Raw genomic sequence first — 19287 nt, forward strand, 5'->3', positions numbered from 1 at the left:
TAACATAGATTTGTCACGACCTGATGCTTCACGCATTATGACCCATGTGCCATGACCCAGATTCAACTGTTACACCACATTTGCTCATACATACCATAGAAAAGTGCTGCGAAACAAAGACTGTTATGCCACAGCATGTAAAGAGCAAGCGATGCCTCTAAATTATTCTGGAGACCATCGGAGTGACCTCAGTGTTTGTACAGCTTTAGTAGTGCTCAGGTTTTCACACTGAAAGCCTCCCAGTCATGTGGATGATCAGATAACTGCATAACAGATAACTGTGTTCCTAATAAATTGGCCAGCAAGTATACTACACTGGAGTATTCTTTGGTTGAAAACACAATGTGTTTGCCTTTTAGTATGGTGTGAAACTTAAAATATCAGTATTTTCTCAATATTAATATCGCTATTATGTATTTCAAAGAGTCGGCTGTAGCTTGGGTTTGAAATAATAGAATAAGGTTAAGAGCAAAATAACAAGAAAAATGTAGATGCCCTTTATGCATTAGTAATGAAACACTCATGACATTTTCCTAGAATTAGCTCTGGAATTTGCTGGCATGTGTCACAGAAACAGCTGAAATCCTCTTGAATGGTTCATCATGCTTCTATTCACACCGCAAACCAGCTCCATTTATTAGAACTGAATTATTTACATTTGCACTACATAAACACTCCACATGGGGGCGCTCTAAGATTGTGTTAAAACAGTACTGTAAAACATGACGCAGCTACACCATTTCACCAGTGACAAGTATTTATTTCTTTATAAATATACATTTTAAAACATACAGTTCATCTGTTTGATTTCACATATTCAAGTTTATATGTATAAAAATCAGAATGTGGACTCCTGTCCCAAACAAGGACAATCATGACAGTACTAAAATAAAACGAGCACTTAATCTGCATAATGCCTTACTCATCATCCGTATTAGAAGACATGCTGATGTCTTGTTTGTCCTGTCCCACATCACCAATAGTGCATATTTATCTGAACTTGTATTAGCATGTATTACACTTCTTAGAATAAGAGTTCTGTTCCTGAATAAGACTTAAGCCTTCCTATCCACGTTTTCAATGGTCAGACAAGATCTGATCCAAGATCAGTACGTACTCAGAGGTTCAGATAAATGCACTGGCTCCTTCAGGGACTTTCACATTGTCCTGTACTTCTCAAAGACTGAATTTAGTGCAAAAGTATTGTAGATTTTTAAAGGGTTTAAAAAAATAATAATAATAATCTGACTAAAAGGCATAGATCAGCATGTTTTCTAAAACCGAGAGAAAGGCCAGGGAATGTAGGAGAAAAAAAAAGCAGTTAAGGCACTGGTGGTTTTTTAATGTCTGGCTAGGGAATTGTATTGTGAATTGGTAACATAACCTCTTAAACTCTCAGAACCTGATGATGAGTCCAGACATTGATTTCTCACACATGGAACTATACAGCGTTTCTTTTTTAACTCACTCCTAACAGTTAGGGAACAAAGATTTTAGATGAAGAACTAAATGCAAAGCTAGGACTTTAAAGCTGGGTTAATTTGGCTTTCTATCCAATGTAAAAGCAACGTCAAAAACATTTTAGCTACTCTAAAAAGTGAAAAGATTAAATATGCAGGTCAAAGCAGAGGATTCAGGAATCCACAGTTTTCAACTGATGTGCATTCAGCTGTAGTGTTTGGTATTAGTGACATTTGACAGGAAACAGCAATATAACAATGGAGTTGATTTTTAACTTATGTATTCATTCAGCTAAATATGAAGTTCTATTCTTCTCTCACTTTTTAAAGCAATTTTAGATCTGTAGTCAAATATAAATATTCCTAATATAAAAATTACAGTAGGCCAATAAACAGCAGCGCTCAAGTACTTAAGTACTCCATACAGGTCCGATTGTCAATTCGACAAGTTCCTAAATGAGGTTAATCGTGTTTGCTGGAGGAGATGCTGTTGTTGTTCTGGACCTTGTCTGAACTCCGGAGAACTTTGGGAAGCCTCTTGCCCTTGGTGTACGCGTGATACCAGAAGTTGAGAAACAGGCAGAGAAAGACCACGCCGTAGAGGGCGATGATGTAAATGAAGATGGGGTACTGATAAGGACAATCCTTCATGAAGAAATACTGACCAATGTGAGTGGTGACGATCACAAACTGCGTCTGTACATACAGAGCGACGTCAGGTTTGAGAGAATTTAAGAGCAAAAGTGTTTCCTTGTTTTTGATACAGACCAACCAGTGAATTAAATGCAACACTTACTAGCTGTATACTCGTCAGGTGCTTCTTCCACCAGAGAAACTTCGCAAAAGAAGGTCCCAGCGCTGACAGGCCATAGTATGTGTACATTATGACATGGACTATGCAGTTCAGAAGGGCGTGGAATGTTCCCTGGCCACCTGGAAGACAAGAAGTTGTTCAAGACAAGATTGTTGCTTCTTAAACCGTCATTCAGAATCATCAATTCCTTTACAATAACATGGAATAAACTTCCCCCAGTTTGGCCACCCACCAGCCAGCTCTAACCTATCTCTAAACATCTACCAGTAGGAGCGGATGAAGGACAATATGTGCTTCCTCAGAGACACATGAAGCTTTGCTCATGCACAAACATGAGCTCACAGATACCCACGATGTCTGTTGCTGTGATTTTAGATGATTTTGCCCTCGTGTTTCCCAGCCACAACTGTATAGTGCACTAAACAAACCTTCAAAAAAGTTTCAGTAAAATCAGCATGCAGAAGTACGATATTCTGATGTCCCACTTATAGCTACTCAGCACTACAAACTTGGATATAAACAGCCTGAAAGTAAATTATGTCTCTGGTCAAACTGTGCATGAATCCTCATCATAAGAGAGCATCAATCCACATTTGATGACTTGCACAGTTCTAAATGCTTTAGAACTTAACTATATATACACATGTTGTAGAAATATACTTGTACACACACACACAGTGTGTACATACTATACATTATGATGTCATTTTTCACAACCCGTGAGGTTCAGCGATACATTATTTCACACTTTTTCTCACACTCATTTTCCACGAAACTAATGAAAGTCTTTTTTCTGTCATCATTTCTGGTTTCAACTTTCAGGCACTAAATCCATCACATGGCCCTTGAAATCTTTTTTTTTTGTTCTGTTCTGTGTCAATGCTATTCACAGAAATACTCTTTAAATGTGAAGTAGTAACAAAAGTGGAGTTGAGCACATGGAATGACACATGAACAATTCTTTTTTTTTATCATGAAAGTGCTGTTAGACTAAAAAACGAGTGGTGATTTGAGTGCGTTTTTATGAATCAGCTTCCTGCTGACTCCCTGATTTGCATGTCATACGCATACAAAATGCCACAATGTACTCTCATGTACATCTTATTTACATGAAAAACACACCCTAATTGGTGCAGGTGTTTTACGATAAGGGACCAATAAAAAGGAAGGAGTTCATACGGCTATGAAGAAGGAAATAAAAAAGTAAATGGAGTGGGAAGGATAAATCTTAGTAAGGTTAAGTTTGAGGTAAATTTGTCTGGGGTTGTTGCGATAAAGAAAGTTAAGGCATTGTAACACGTCTTTTATAAAACTGTTTAAAGGCAAAGTAAGGTCGAGACGTGAACTCTATTTATGGTTGGGTTTTATTCGTTTAAAAACAGATAAATGTCCTGAACAAATTCATCCTTAACAAATATGAATAAAATGATAAAATTTGTTAAGTTTTGGTGTTGGTGTGAAAAGAAATCGGTTGTAGCCTGATGATTAAAATGTGCAATGACAAAGTGTTTTAATAGCCCTGGTATGTTGTTCATCTTTCCTAAAGTCCACAGATTTACAGGGTTTACAGTCCCTCTTGTATGTAAATACACCTCCAAGCTGTTAAAGATGAAGCCTCTGAATCAAAATTACACATTACATCCCATTACTACAAATAGGATCAATGTTAGCTGGCAGATAATGATACGGACATGTATTTGGATTTCTTAACTGCAATGAAAGTGATATTCACGCACAGCGCAAACAGACACAAGCACCGACTCACAGATAAGCTAAAAGGGTACGAGGGAACCGACGGACAAATGTCAGACTATTACAGAAAAAGAGCTGACGTGAAGTATGACAAGCTATCCTGTTCTCAGCAACACTGTCAAGCATGATGTAAAGGTGATAATACACAATGCATGTCATACTGGATCAGGGTTTTTTTTTCCTCCTTACAGAATTAGTTATTACAGTATTATATATGATAAAGAAGTCATTAAGTTACAAAAACACAATGGCGGTTAGTTACTCTCTAAGGAGAAAACGCAGCAACAGATAGAACCTGACAACATTACATCAGTGTAAATCCTCATGTTCCTGTTCAGTCATACAGAAGAAGAAAGTGTACCTGCAGCGAACCTGACACCAAACCACCATGTGAATGGCATTATAGAGTGATGGAAGACATGCAGGAAACTGATCTGGTTATTCTTTTTCCTCAGCACAAAGAACACCTAGCCAAGAAGGGCATGATTAAACAGTTACTGAAGGAAGCAGACAGGCTACAGCAACATTACTCCACTGAATGTGCCAATGGAAATAGTAGTGCTTTGTGGCTTACTTACGGTGTCCAGCATTTCAATAAATTTGGAAAAATAGTACAGCCAGCATGTGTGTGCCATCTAGTGAAGAAGGACAGCATTGTTAGGGATTTGTAATGACACAAATTATTACAGCAGATTGAACCTACACATGCTTAAGAAGATTGAATGATCCATAAACAGCAGCACTGTAGCACTCGAGTCGGGATGTAATTATTATTGTAAGTGAAAATTAGAATAATTTGTTAGCTCCTTTGTAGCAGGTGCACTTACCCTCATAGCCTGTGGGGAGTGGGAGTAATCTACCAGATCACAGCTAAACGAGTAGCCTGTTCCCCAGCCAGACATCACAAACTATAGACATACAAACAGATTATAAAGATTTATTATAGATAGCTGAAAATTTCGGAGAACTCTTGCGTCTTCCTGCATTTGTCTGTTTAGAAAAATCACAGGTGACCGGATCATACTGGTGTTATACGTTAAAAAAAAAAAAAATAAATAAAAAAAAAAAAAAAAAATTTATATAAAATAATAATAATAAACTAACACTAATCTGTTTAGTCCAGTAATAGTACTCTTTTTGGTTTGTTTCTATTTGGCTTAATTTCACATTGAACATAATTAAAACAATCCACAAGACAAAAATGAGGTCATGAGAAAATACAGTGAGGAAAAGAGGCAAACAAACTTTTGACAAATGTTCATAAAAATCATAAAACTCAGCCCTGCGCATATAACACAACGTCAGCACTCAATGATCTGAGAATTATATCACTGACATTGTGTATTGCATCACAAGCAAATATTTTCTATTTTTGTTGGTACAGCACAGTCCCACCTCACAGGCCATTTTACACAGCATGTGTGGATCCCTTCCTCCAGCTGAGTCAGATTCAGGGCTGAATCTCTCTCTCACTAGAATCAAGCCTACAGTTTACTTCTCACCTGCTGAACCACAGTTTTGGGAGGCAAAACACCAGCTTTTAATTCAGACAAACTCACTAGCTACCCAATTTGTCTTAAGCATGTTCAGCAGGCATTTCTAAATCTCCCCCATAATAAATTATACAGTTTCCAAAAGCTGTTCACAATTTAAACAGAAACTGCCTTAGATGACAATGCTTCATGTTGAAATATTAGCTGTCTGTAAATAAAAATGTCTGTTGGTTACTGATGTTATTTATATTTCGGGTCTGTGACAATTTTTCTTAATATCAAGTTGTTTTGACCATATATATATATATATATATGAGAATATGAATAATTCTATACATAACATATCGGACACACATACACACTCCTGAACAAAGTCTTAAGTCCAGGGAAAACATTACAAGTATTCACACTTTGCACTGGTGAATCGTAACCAGGTTGTAAGAACGTCTTCAAAAGGCCAAAAAAAAAAAAAAAAAAACAAGAGCAAGAGACAAAAAAAAATAGAGTAGGCAGTTTATTGAAAACTGCATTTAAACTCAAACAGGTTGGTCATCAGCTGATCAAAAGTTTAAGACCATAGCCTTTAAAAATTAAAATCTGTGCAAAAATATGGCTTTAATGTCATTGTCCTTCAGACAGTCACACTGTCATCATCTCCTGATGGAAAAGCAAAAAGGCTTTCTGTTTTTAAACATGGCAGGATTGTTGAGCTGCACAAACAAGGGCTCTCGCAATGTGCCATTTCTGCCGAGATCATTTTAAATTTCTTAAAAGATCCTGAGAGTTATAGGACCAAAAAAAAAAAAAAAAAACCCAGTAGACCCAAAAAATTTTCACCTGCACTGAGCTAGAGATTTGCAACAACACCACATGGAGCAACGTTCCCACCAGCCACCTGGAAACAGTTGCATCAAACATGTTGAAAAGAGTGATTGAAGCTTCAACAAGAACGGTGGGGTTACTCAGTCCTGACTCCTTTTTTTGACACTTTTAGTTCTGTTGTATTGTGTTAGTCCTATTTGAGTTTAAATGCAGTTTTCAACAAATTGCCACTCTCTATTTTCTTTGTCTAATTTTGACATTTTGAAGCAGTTCTTACAACAGTTATTAACCACCAGCACAAAATGCAAATACTTGGAATGTTTCCACCAGTCTTAAGATTTTGTTCATGAGAGGATATATACACATACATACATACATACATACATACATACACACACATTTACATTTTTTTTTTTCCAAATATTTGACTTTTGTCATCCATGTCGCAATTTTTCTGATTCCCTGAAGACAATGCACTGGGTTTTTGTACTAATGTAACAAGACCTGTTTAAATGCAGTTCAGTGAGTTTTAAGGCACAGAAAGGGATATACTATGTGATAAAAATCTCAACTTTCAGCTCACAAAGGCTTCCACAAAACGTGCTAGGTGTGGTGTGCAAGAACACCTGTAGCACATCTTATTTTAAGGTGTGAACTCAGCCAAACCCGATTTGCATAAATTGTTTCTATCTTGATGTTAAAATGGAATCTAGTGCAACATGTTTATTAAAGATGACTGTCAGTGATAAAAGCCAGCCTTTACACTTATTACTATACAGTCTGAACTTAGGTAACCACATCAACTTTTTCATTCCTTATTTTAATATTTCTCCTTTCAGATAATGACTATTACACAAGATGAAAAAGTGTGAGCTGAGCTTCAGGGATGGCTTCAGGAACAAAATAAGAGAGGAAACCATCAGCTGAAATCTGTATGTGACCTGCAGACTACTGACCTCATAACACATATATAAAGAGAGAGCCACAACGCCGAAGTTGTAGATCACAAGGACTTTCTTCAGATCATATGGTTTCCTGTTTTCCATCAACCTGGGCCCCAGTGACATCACAAAATAGATATAGGCACAAATGATGATAGTCTGAGGCAGCGGAGAGGACATGAGCAGCCAGTCTTCAGTCCTGGGGTCTAAACCAATTACATAGGATTAGATCACAATATAGCACCAAGGGGTGACAAATCACTAGGTCAAGTGCTAGGGACGAGCAGATGTGTGTGTGGGTGTGTGTGTGTGTGTGTGTTATTAACTTTGGTACAGTGCTGCAGCTGGTCTATGTGCTCTGAGCTACAGTAACTGGAGACAAAACTCAAGAAGATACTAAAGACCAGAATTCCCAAAAGTGCAGTTTCTGCTAAATTTGAAATATTTAATTAGCATTAGTAAAACAGCATGTGGAATGTGGTAGCTTAGTGGTTAAAGTGTTGGACTACTAGGTTGCCAGTTTGAATCCCAGTGTCACCAAGCTGCCACTGCTGGGCGCCTGACCAAGGCCCTGAACCCTTAATTGCTTAGTTGTATAAAATTTAATATGGCACATGTCCCATCATTTGTATAAATCATTACATAAATAGCAGACTATCATAATGACAGCAGTATGTTTGACTATAGATAAAAAAACAGCATTTTTGATACTTATCAAATATTTTGCTTCCTGAACATTGTACAAAATATTAATGGATATTTTACCTGCATTCTTGATCCACTCATCATATATCTGCAAAGCGGTGGTCAGCTGATTAAATGCCATCTCTGCCTGGAAGAGAACATGAGAAGCAGTTAAGGACTAATAGAAGAGTCCACACACACACACACACAAACACTCACTGAGTGTGAAAGTTTGTTACATAAATCTCTCAGCTTTGCAACACATTATATTCATGGCTAAACTTTGGATTCTTTCAATAAACAGCCATTTGTTGTTATAATACAACATTTTCAGGGTTGACCAATGAAAGCAAAACCAGATAAAAACATATTTCACATGGTTTGAACAGTATTGTGACTTTAAAAGGCAACCAAAGATCAAAATTTAACCTTTGTATAGCTCATGCAAGCGCATGTTAGCCCTGATCATGTGTACAATTTTTCAGTGTCATTATATTTTCCCCCGGTTTTCCATTACTGTTATGTCCAAAGTCTTCTTTTGTGATGATAAATGTTTTCTAATTTTTGCAAAAAAATGTGTTAGGATTCCTAAGTGATGATTCCAGCATTATGATTTCTTTTTTTTTTTCAAATAAAATTCCTGGTTTATTTCTGAATTACGATTCCTGCTACATTTCCAGTCTCACTCCTGCGACACCATTCCAGCATTAGGTTTCCTGCAAAATATTTCCTAAATGACTCATTTCCAACATTAGACATGTGTTATGTAGCCAACATTAAGATCCTTTCATCATGCTTCATATGAAAGCTATAAAAAAACAAACAATATATAAAACAATATGAGTTTTGTAAATACGTTTGTTACAGGCAAATCTAATCTCATAATAACAATCGGCACGTTCTGGTGGTCACTTCACAGCACAGCATAGCAAGGACGTTGGGAGTAAAAAGCTGCATTGTCTCAACCAAACAATGGGATCTGCTATGTTCTCTTTTCCCTAGCAAACTGCTTGAACAAGGAGCCGAGTGTTGGGACACAATGAGCAGTCAGTTTGTGGTAAGCTTGCACTGCTTAGGACAGCACTGTCCTGATTGGCCACTGTTAATGACGCTGTTAATATTGCTTTATAGATATACCACAAAACATCCACATATATTATTAATCAGTTCCAATAAGCAAATGTATAAATATTTGATTACCCGGCTTTTGCGGGTTGAGTGAAGAACAAACAAATGTGGCAGTACTCCCACCTAATCACAATGTGCAGTACACACATGATTAAGGGCTATACTACTCCATTCATGGCTTCTTGTATTGAGGACTGGATTATTCACGACTGTAACCAGCTCATATACAGTAGAGAAGATATGATTTGATCAGTATTTACGGATACAGAACAAATTCCATCAGAAATATGAGTGTTAACAGATCCTGCAGTCACCATATAAAAATTCTGCATCGGTACTGAAGAAAAAAAAAAAGGCTCAGAATCAGATCAAGATCTGTGATCTTATAAAAATAAAAACACTTCCCTTTTAAAGGACATTGAGCTATAAGGTATTAAATATTACCACTCCCTAGGGGCCATTTTATTGCCTTCCTTCATCTAATTACACCTGATTGAACTACTCACTTAAATAATTGAACAGGTTTAATCCAAACCTCATTAGCTGAGATATAATTAGACTATAAATAATGTCAATTTGGACCTACTCTATCCTGCTTGTGTTCAACAATAACAAGCTCTCTGATTACTATAAAAAAGGCAGGAAAAAAAACGAACAAAACATCGATACAAAATGGATGATGCTCATGAAATAAATCTGTACCTATGTATTTATGCTCCTTAAAATGAACCTCTATTATAAACTATAGGGAGGAAAAGTGCTCTTACTAGAGAAAGGACATCGTGGCCATGCTTTTTATGACAATGTAGTGCTCGGATAAACCACAGACCGGAACATGTTTGTGTGGATACTGTAGTAGTATTTAATTAGAGTGAAATTAAATACAGCTACAGGTTGAGACACGCTGTGTAAATCTCACAGGTAAAGGAAGTAGCCTGGCAGTAGCCACGCCTCCAGTTAGGCAGGTTTTCACCCCACATCACATTTGTAACATATTAAATACGGTAACATTTCAGTCTCGTGCATTATTACGAAATTTTTTTTTTTTAAATAATAAAATTCAATTAAAAAGGCGCCTCTAGGTGTCCACATGCAGCAGCATCCCGAGAGGCTGAGAAATAATACAGCAGCACAAACTCAACTAAACCAAACCTCCAAAATACTCTGAAATAAACGCCACCATCGTTACAGCTCCAAACCAGGAAAGACATCAACAACGTGTTTCTGTTGTAAGATATTATATACGCTACCGCTGTGAATTAGTAGTGTTTTAATAGTAATAATTGTGAAACGCACCTGTTCCTCTCTTCTCAGGTGTACCAGCTTCTCTCTCTCTCTCTCTCTCACTATCTCTCACTTAACGCTTCACTGTTACTGACGACGGCACAACATCACGGCTGTGATTCGCCTTTCCATCACTAAACCCCACCCTTAAACAGAGACTGACCAATCATCGCTTAGCATCTATAATTTGGCACCAGCAGCACTTCGGAATATGATGCAAATTTATTTTTGTTGGTTTTTTTTTCTTTAACCCACAGTATATCACGTAAACCAGAGTATATAAAGTGAACAAAACCCTACCATGTCTATTCCTTAATTACCATCACCAATGACGTTCATTGTAATTATTTAAAGATGATTTAAATATGGAATAAACCCATTATATTTAAGTGATCAGTCTAAAGATTTCATCTTCAGTACCCACTGATTTTAGAGACAATCTTGGGAATACAGGAGCTGTGACCATTTCATTAATCTTCATTAATCTAATACCATACATCTGGTTGTAATGTGCTGCTGTGTGAAAATGCTCCTCTTATTTGATGAATGAAGTGGACAATATAAAAGATGACATTTTTTTTTCCAGTGCTCACAACTTTATTTATCTCATGATAGGCTTCAGAATTGCATATAATTGTACGTAAAATTACAATTACAATTAACTTACTTAAACTCACTTAGAACAGTGACAGCATAAACACTGCTAACACTGGGCACTGAATAAGCATCATTAAGGCATACAGATAATACTAAATAAGAACATAGCACCGACAGCAACCATTTTCTTCTCTAGAATTAAAAATATTTCCTTTTTTTGGCAAATAAAAATTCATGTACATGAAATAAATATAAAACATATAACATTTTTTTTTAATTTTTATTTAAATGATTAAACTTGCAGTCAACGTGTTGTTCAAAGACTTGTTATTGAACATTGCCAGTAGCTTGTTATTATAGATCAGGCCGCACCATGAAAATGAAGGCAATGGGTTGAAATTTGGACTATTTGACCATATGGGCTGACAATACTGTTGGAATAACTAAATAGCAAGTATTAAATTGTGGTGGGCTTATGAATCTAGAATGCTATTCTAATGGAGCTAATAAAAAAATGGAGGATTGAGCAGATACGATAGTTAGAAGCTCTGAAGTGGGATTATCAACTTTGAACTATTGGGATTTTTCCAGTAATGGACAGAATTGATCAAGTGTTTAGTGGTAGCAAGTGGGATTAGTCAAGAGTTTATACAAAAGCGGGCAGGATTAGTCAGGTCCTGCAGGAGTTAGGAGAGATTTAAAAAAACACAGGAAGTGAGTGGAATTGGTGGAATTGGTAAAACTTTCTGCAGGAATGGGTGTGATTAGTCAAGAGTGCCTGAGGAAACAGGTGAATTTAGACTTTATGCAGGAATAAGTGGCATTTGGGCAGGCTTGGTCAGAGATTACACCGAAGAGAGTGAGAATGTTGTGAATTTTCTGTAAACTCAAAATTTGGCAGGATTGGTCACAATTCTGTGGATGCTCCTTCAGAAGTGGCTGGGAAATGGATTCTAAAAACTGTCCCATGTACACTTGTAAATCCAGGTTTGTCATTTTCAAGTTAAATCCAAAGTGTCAAAGTGCAGAGGTCTGGAAGTTGTAAGTGACAGTTGGCACTACAGACACAGACTGTTGATCTGATAAAGTAACAAGACCTCTGAGACATGTTTATATATGAAGGTTCACGATCATTAAAGTATAATTGGCTCAATCAGTCTTCATCACTGCTCCAGGCATCTTCAAAAGCAGGATTAACTGCAGCTTGGCCTCCACCCTGTGAAGGTTTTGCATTGGTTGAGTGTTATGCTTATTACGTACGAAAATTAAACAGTATGTTGCCATTCCAGTTTTTAAGCAAAACAGGTAGAACTGGATAAAAACATTTTGAAAAACTTAAGGAATCCCTTGTTTAAATAATGCGTTTGGCCTTTCCTCTGTTAGCCTCACTTGCCTTTTTTTCCTCATCTTCAACATCAGGTTGTCGCAGAACAGGAACCCACGCCAAGATATTACAGTCCTTCCCACCACTGTAGAGCTCCTAAAAACACATCAATGGGCATGGAAAATTAATGAAACAATGTACAAATAATCTCTCAACGCTTCCTGCTCTGGTTTGGTTGTAAACGCTTGGAGACCATCTGTGACTGAATCTGTTCCTGGATCAGTAAGAGGTGAAGAATATTATTCTGCAGTTAAACCCAATGACATGGTATTCAATAATAGACCAAACAATGGTGGTGTATGAGAGATCAAAACAGTGCTCGCAGCACACTACATTTCTCATGTGTCTTAATCAGCACACAAAAGGTCCTTCATGCCTAGAGGAAACTCACATTACCTGATAATCTGGATGGAACTCACAGCAGTCTACGTTATTGTAATGCCCCCTTAATGTAGTGACAAGTTTTCCTGTGTAAAGGCTGTACACCGCAACCGAGCTGCCACATGGCACAAACACAAACTCTGGGCTGCAGCTTCTGGAAACAGTGAATTTCACACCTTTACGACTCTCATTAACCACCTTCCCATAGTTAACCTGTAGAAAAAACATACAAAAATACTTCTTGAGTTAAAGCCATAAACAAGTTGAACTGGTTGCTAATAAAATAAAATAAACTTCACACAGTAAATGAAGGTCTAAAACCATGCAAATGTCCTTTTTACTTGGTTCAAAGTGGGACAAATAATGAAGCTCAGTGGTGATTATGTGAAATCTATTTCAAAAGTATTAACCATCCAGTAAATGCTGGATAGAAAGAGTCAGTTAGCATACAGTTAGATCTCCAAGTCGATTTTGTTTACCCCAATTTATATTTACCAATTTAATGTACAAATAAACTGAATTTATTAAATTCTCCAGCATACAGCTGTGCATAAATCAATCTTCAAGCATATGCTGGTTGTAAAACTTGAAAGTAAACCCAGACTATGAAATTGTAGCCATTAATAAAACATGTATCTGGTCTAAAATCTTACACAATTGCATTGGTATCAGTTCACCTTAATATACTATAATTTACACATATATATCAGTAATACTGCCTCTTCTTGACTAGGCTAAACTTTAATGTAATATAATTAATGTTCATTGCCAGGACATGACGTGATCCTTTGTCTATTCCGGTCACAGAAAAAAAATATGCTGTCCCAGAAGCATGACAAATTCTTTAACGCCTTAGAAGTCTTGTGCATGAGGAATGAAGGTGCGACACTTTCTTTGGTAGTGTGAACTCCATTACTGCACATTGTTCTGAGTAGACATGTTTTTTCAGAAAAGCCTGTAGTTCTGCTCCTTACCAGTGTGTTGTGGCCTGTGGCACTGTTCCAAAGGCGCATACGGTCATCTGTACCAGTGGTCAGGAGGTAAAGGCCATCGTCAGTGAAGCACAAGCCGTTCACACGTCCATTATGAGCTGTGTTCACTGAGGAGAGAGAAGTAGGGCAGAATGTTGTACATAACACACAATGAATAGTGAACAAAAGCTGCTCTGGCTGAACGTACCTGCCTCTGAAGACGCTTTAGACTTGTCCCCATTGTACTGATCTAAGGTAAAGAGGCTTCCAGCAGCTCGCCGCACATCCCACATACGCACCCTGCCATCAGCACTGAGACGAATGCACAAACAATATTCCACATGAATCTATTATTTCAGATGATTTTATCATTAATGTCTCAAGCACGATTGGATATGATGTAACAATTATTGATATCCCCAAAGGATATCTTCATAATTTGCTTATTAAATAAAATCCCATAACTCCCACAGTCCTGCAGTGACAAAGGTTGATGCTATGCTATTGTTCAATTGTTTTTCAGGCAGGTGAGACACTGCCATGACCCCAAAGGACTAATTAGCTATTCTCATTTGCTAGAAAGCAGGTGAGCTCCTTAAGCATGAGGCACCCTCAAGGTGCCCTGAAGTCAGAGTTTACCATCAATAAAGCTTCAATTGACCTTTTAGTCCAGGGGTGTCAAACATACGACCCGCGGGCCCGTGTGAGTTCAGTCCGGCCCGGGGGATAAATCTGTAATATGGAAAAAAATCATTTTCATTTTCGGCGGAACTACCAGCAGATGGTAGTACTGAGCTTCAGGGTCTGAGTGGCATTTTAGTCAATAACTCCTGAGCTAAATGCGTTACTACACAAATAACACCTCTTCTCTATAGTAGTAATGTAGAGAGGCAGTACCCGAAGTACCTAAAGTACTTAAAGTACCTAAAGTACTCAAAGTACCTAAAGTACCTGAAGTACGTTTTGCTAGTAACAGTGTTTAGCTCAGGAGTTATTAACTCAGGAAACTTGAATCTGTGAATATGCGGCCAACTTCCCGCTCCTTCAGTTATATACCTATATTAACACGGGTCCTACTTCTTGCCTTATTGTAAGCCTTTCTTCGCTTTCTTTCTTTGTTTTTATCCTCCATGTCAATGTTAAAACTGCTTTCTGCTAATGTCACACATGTGCACTGAACACTCTCTCCGCCCATATAGACAAGACCCGCCCCTTTCTGCTCATTCTGCTCATTGGTTTGTTTTGATTTTTGTTTTGTTTGGTGGCCCAACGCAGATTTCTGAAGCATTTCACAAATATTGGAGACCCTACCTTTAAATGAGATTCTAAAATTGGCTGCTACTCAGGACATAATGCCCGATATTGATGCACTTGTTCAGGCTAAAAAATGCCAAGTTTCAGGGGCAAATTGATCAAATAAATTTGTTTACTTTAAAAAACATACATACTTACGTATAAATTAACAGTTGTTACAAAGATTTTCTTTTTAAAACAGCTGCCACTTAAGATTTTAACTGTGTGGAGTCAATTCATGTATTCAGAATTGCTTCCTAGAATTGGAAATTGGATTTTAAACAGTTTCTATACTTTAATGTTTGATTTATGTTAACATACAGGACAGTGTTTTTAAGTTCCACAAACCTGTGACTAAATGTTTTTCACCATTGTACAATAACTGTGTTCAGTTTTTATGCATAAGGCACTTAAATAAATGTTAAACTGGGTAAAAGTATTGTTGAAATTGCACATACTACTTAGGTTGTTTATATTTTTTGTAAAAGTACAATTCATTTAATATAAAGATTTTTATAATGTACTTCTTTTTTGCACTAATACAAAGAAAAAAGTGGACTTATTGTTAGTTCTATGTAATTTTGCTATGAGTTTACTGGTCTGGCCCCTTCGAGATCAGATTAAGCTGTATCCGGTCCCCAGCCCAAAATGAGTTTGACACCCCTGTTTTAGTCCCAATCACAAATTTGCAAGGCATAACACTAATCATGTGAATGGAAACTGAGATTCTATGGTGTTTGAAGGTTAATGTTAATAGATCTGTCTATGCGTACAGCCAGAAACGAAGCTGTACAGAAATCAGACGTGTGTTTTGCATAAAAAACTTTACCTAGCAGTGGCCAGGATGTGCTCGTAGCGTGGGGACCATCGGACTGACAGAATCTCTCCTCTGTGACCTGAGCACATACAAATCATAAACTCAAACACAACTCATAAACCTCAGCACTGATCTAGATCACACGTTTCTTAACCATTTTCCAACATGGTGCTTGCTTGACTATTGTGACATCTTTCTCTCATTGAAATTACCTTCAGGAATTTATTCATCTTTAGTAACTTCTCTAACCTCGTCAGTGTGTTGTTACTCACCCTGCAGAATGTGGATCCGAGAACCAGACTTCAGATCACACAGCTGAACTTTTGGGTCTTTGGTACCAACTGAGACACAAAGCACAACAAAGAGCTTTCAAGCAGAAGAAGGCTAACAGACAGAAGGCAACAAAATCCTCAAAATCCAAATCAGGGACAGGTAAAGTTTTAGTCACACCCTGTACTGATGGACTCACAGTGTTACCTCACAAAAGTGTTCATTATTTTGATTCTATTATTTTACAAATTTCTTGTGACATAAAACTTGTAAACATGAATAAAAAAGAAAAAAATGAAAAATATAGACTGAATATATCATTATGTGCAATGATTATTGTATAACATTATTTTGGTCACTATTTTCTTAAATTGGTGCCAATATTTATGAAATAGACTATTTAAATTCTGCATATACAACTTTACTGCCTTGCAACAAAGCACCTACACAAACAGGATGTATTGAATTCCTTGACTAAACCTGTTTGCTGAGATGATTCATGTTAAATAGACACTTCTGAGCACAAGGACCTTTCTTTAGTTTATATTTCTCAGGATTTCTAAGTAACAGAACAATTTTTTTTACGAAGAAAAAAAATAAAGTGGTGAAAAGGTGAAAAAGGTGTGGTTGTGAGTGGGTAAAGAGTGATTGAACGGCAAGAATCCTGAGCTGGCTAGTAAACTACTGAATGAACACACCTGCTATGAGACTGTGCTTCCTGCCAATAGGAGACATGTGGTGGCAGTAGACATTCCCATCAAACTGGAACACATCAGCTGGCTGAAGAAAAATACAAACTGTAATATCTTGCTTTAGAAAACACACCATCCATACTTACTGAAATACAAGACTTGTATCAGAGCTCTGAATATCGTCCAATCCTTAAACCTCATGACAGGATGGCAGATTTCCGTTTGACATTACAGACCGTAAGCATAAAAAAAAAAAAAAAATACCTTGAGGGTTTCTGTGTCCCAGACTTTCATGCTTTTGTCGAATGAGCTTGATACAAACATGCCAGTGTCATACGGATACCACTGAACTGTCTCCACGCTGAACTTGTGAACATGGCGATTTGACCTTAATAGAAAATTTCAGAGTGTTAGATTCATTTTAAGATCTTCTTACATACAGTAAAAGCACTGCATCAGAGTCTAGACACTTCAAATTGTTCACATTTTCATGTTATTTATTAGCTTTTACTTATTTATGCTGATTAGCTGCAAAGTAACCAATATGTGAGTTAGAAGGACAATGCCACCTAGTGGTCATTGGGTCATAAGACATTAGCCGTACCTGCCCACTGTGCAAACTGCTTTACAAGTGTAATGTGACTTCTTGCTGCTGTTTTCAAGGTCATAGATCACAATTACACCATCAGAACCACCTGATAACATACTGCAAAACAAAACAAAATATTCAATATTTTATTAGCACAAATAAATATTAGCACAAATAAATAATACTCAGGGAGATCTGTAGATCATTATTCCTCTATTCATGCTCAGTAAACACTTATCATTCAGACTCTGTATGCAAAGCAGAAACATAACTTGGATAGGATACTAATACATCACAAGGCCAGATGTATTCATTATTGCAATATATGTATATGGTTGTCAGATATCATCAAGGGCACAGTCTGGGATGGTGATGACTGAGTTACTGATCAGAAGGTTGGATGTTCAAGCCCAGCACCACCACACTGTTACAGTTGGGCCTCTGCAATCCCCTTAACTCTCTCCTCTCTGCTGTATTCTGGTTGACCATGCACTCTGACCCCAGCTTCCTAACAAGCTGGGATATACAAAGTAAAGAATTTCACTGTTCTGTAATGTATACGTTACAAATAAAATGGCTTATTTTTCATATTCTGATTACTTAGTTCAAGGACGCATATGTCACCATATTGAAAGCTGAATGAAGGTATGGACAGTTTACAAACTTTACACAACAGGGCATTGGTATTGTCATAGGTTACAATCAAATGACTTCTATATCTCCAAATTCTAATCTATGGGTAATAAAAAAAATAAAAATAAAAAAGCAAATGTCTTTGCTTTCTATAATTGTGGCCATAGTGGTGTCAGAGGGTGGCAGCTGTCACTCCTAACCATCCAAATGAGTGATTTTGGGTCAACCAACAGTATGTATGAGCTTACATCTCTCTTAAGTAAGAAAACTTCACTTACTATCTCCCTTCAATTATTTCAATGTCAACACAGTTCACTCCATTCCCATGAATTCGTTCCACATCTCTATCGTGATTTAACTCCAAATTCAGAACCCTGCAAACACAACCTGCCTTATATTAGCATCATGACAGTAATGTCAGCTCAGTACAATACTAATCATGTAATAATAACAGACTGTTAATAAAATTCATTATACCTTCTTGTTGATTCTGCTCGTCTCAAGCGCACAGGATCGTCCACACCTGTTTGTCTGGCTGTAAGAAAGCTCAACATTTTCACAAACCTCTACATGTAGAATCAGTCTTTTTGTTTACAAGCAATGAACTAGCTAGCTGACTAATCATCCTTTCAAAAATTCATGGCTTCTAAACAAACGTTCAGCCTTTTTCTTGTCTGTGAAATATCTGCTTAAAATAGTCGCCGCAACCGTAATATATTATACATCACCTAAAAAAATAATAATAAAGTTTTTCCATTGTCGCTATCTCATTCTTGAGAATAGGAGGCACCATGTTGTTGCGTAGGGCAACAACAGAGATAGAAAACGAACTGTGATTGGCTAAAGCTATTCCAAGCACCAATCACAGGACCTGTTCAATTTTGCCGCTTGAGATATTCAAGGTTGTTTGAATTATGGAGTTTTAGAGTCAACCACACTCAGAGGTGCTTGTGGAGTCGAATCTAAGAGTCGATTCCACACTTTTACCGAATCCAAAGTGAAACAATACAAGTAAAGCAATAAATAAAACCAGGAATATATAAACGAAATTATATTAAATGTAATATTAATTTACTCAGATAATGCACTATTATAATTGATATTTAATGACAGATAACACGTGTATTCTTCACGTGCTGGAATTTGGGTTTTTATCATTAACAATAGTTAAATTAGAAAGCTAAAGTTAGCTTGAACATAATGTGTCTGGCTAACGTAAATTCCAGTTATATATATATATGAAACCCTTCACCTTATTCGAGATTGGTTTAATTCAATTTGG

The 19287-nt window shown here is 37.0% G+C and overlaps 2 protein-coding genes across 5 annotated transcripts; both read right to left on the minus strand.

Annotated features, from left to right (window-relative positions):
* Positions 1-739: 739 nt before the first annotated feature.
* elovl7a (ELOVL fatty acid elongase 7a) lies at positions 740-10477 on the minus strand. 3 transcript variants are annotated; one of them, XM_060881151.1, is made up of 8 exons: positions 10391-10477; positions 8048-8114; positions 7298-7488; positions 4854-4934; positions 4605-4661; positions 4388-4493; positions 2257-2393; positions 740-2156 (listed from the first exon to the last, which is right to left on the minus strand). In XM_060881151.1, the coding sequence occupies exons 2-8, from the start codon at positions 8106-8108 to the stop codon at positions 1923-1925; spliced, it is 867 nt and encodes a 288-aa protein (XP_060737134.1). In that variant the 5' UTR covers positions 8109-8114; positions 10391-10477; the 3' UTR covers positions 740-1922. The 3 variants fall into 3 exon arrangements, with proteins under 3 accessions (XP_060737134.1, XP_060737136.1, XP_060737135.1); XM_060881153.1 differs by having other exon boundaries at positions 8048-8110; positions 10391-10462; XM_060881152.1 differs by lacking the exon at positions 10391-10477 and adding an exon at positions 9167-9323.
* A 489-nt stretch (positions 10478-10966) lies between these two features.
* ercc8 (excision repair cross-complementation group 8) lies at positions 10967-18833 on the minus strand. 2 transcript variants are annotated; one of them, XM_060881148.1, is made up of 12 exons: positions 18483-18831; positions 18284-18379; positions 17388-17489; positions 17048-17171; positions 16790-16871; positions 16094-16162; positions 15834-15900; positions 13920-14023; positions 13715-13839; positions 12756-12953; positions 12369-12455; positions 10967-12191 (listed from the first exon to the last, which is right to left on the minus strand). In XM_060881148.1, the coding sequence occupies exons 1-12, from the start codon at positions 18557-18559 to the stop codon at positions 12129-12131; spliced, it is 1194 nt and encodes a 397-aa protein (XP_060737131.1). In that variant the 5' UTR covers positions 18560-18831; the 3' UTR covers positions 10967-12128. The 2 variants fall into 2 exon arrangements, with proteins under 2 accessions (XP_060737131.1, XP_060737133.1); XM_060881150.1 differs by lacking the exon at positions 12756-12953 and having other exon boundaries at positions 18483-18833.
* Between the last annotated feature and the right edge of the window lie 454 nt (positions 18834-19287).

This window comes from Tachysurus vachellii, chromosome 11 (genome assembly GCF_030014155.1).
Source record: "Tachysurus vachellii isolate PV-2020 chromosome 11, HZAU_Pvac_v1, whole genome shotgun sequence".
NCBI lineage: Eukaryota > Metazoa > Chordata > Actinopteri > Siluriformes > Bagridae > Tachysurus > Tachysurus vachellii.

Coding starts and splice junctions, on each gene's coding strand:
- elovl7a (XM_060881151.1), bottom strand. CDS start 8,108: ATGGCATTTAATCAGCTGACCACCGCTTTGCAGATATATGATGAGTGG. Junction 2,394..4,387: donor TGGTGTCAGGTTCGCTGCAG/GTACACTTTCTT, acceptor CTTGTCTTCCAG/GTGGCCAGGGAACATTCCAC. Junction 2,157..2,256: donor ACCTGACGAGTATACAGCTA/GTAAGTGTTGCA, acceptor CTGTATGTACAG/ACGCAGTTTGTGATCGTCAC.
- ercc8 (XM_060881148.1), bottom strand. CDS start 18,559: ATGTTGAGCTTTCTTACAGCCAGACAAACAGGTGTGGACGATCCTGTG. Junction 17,172..17,387: donor GCAGTTTGCACAGTGGGCAG/GTACGGCTAATG, acceptor TTTTCTATTAAG/GTCAAATCGCCATGTTCACA. Junction 15,901..16,093: donor TCGGATCCACATTCTGCAGG/GTGAGTAACAAC, acceptor GTATGTGCTCAG/GTCACAGAGGAGAGATTCTG.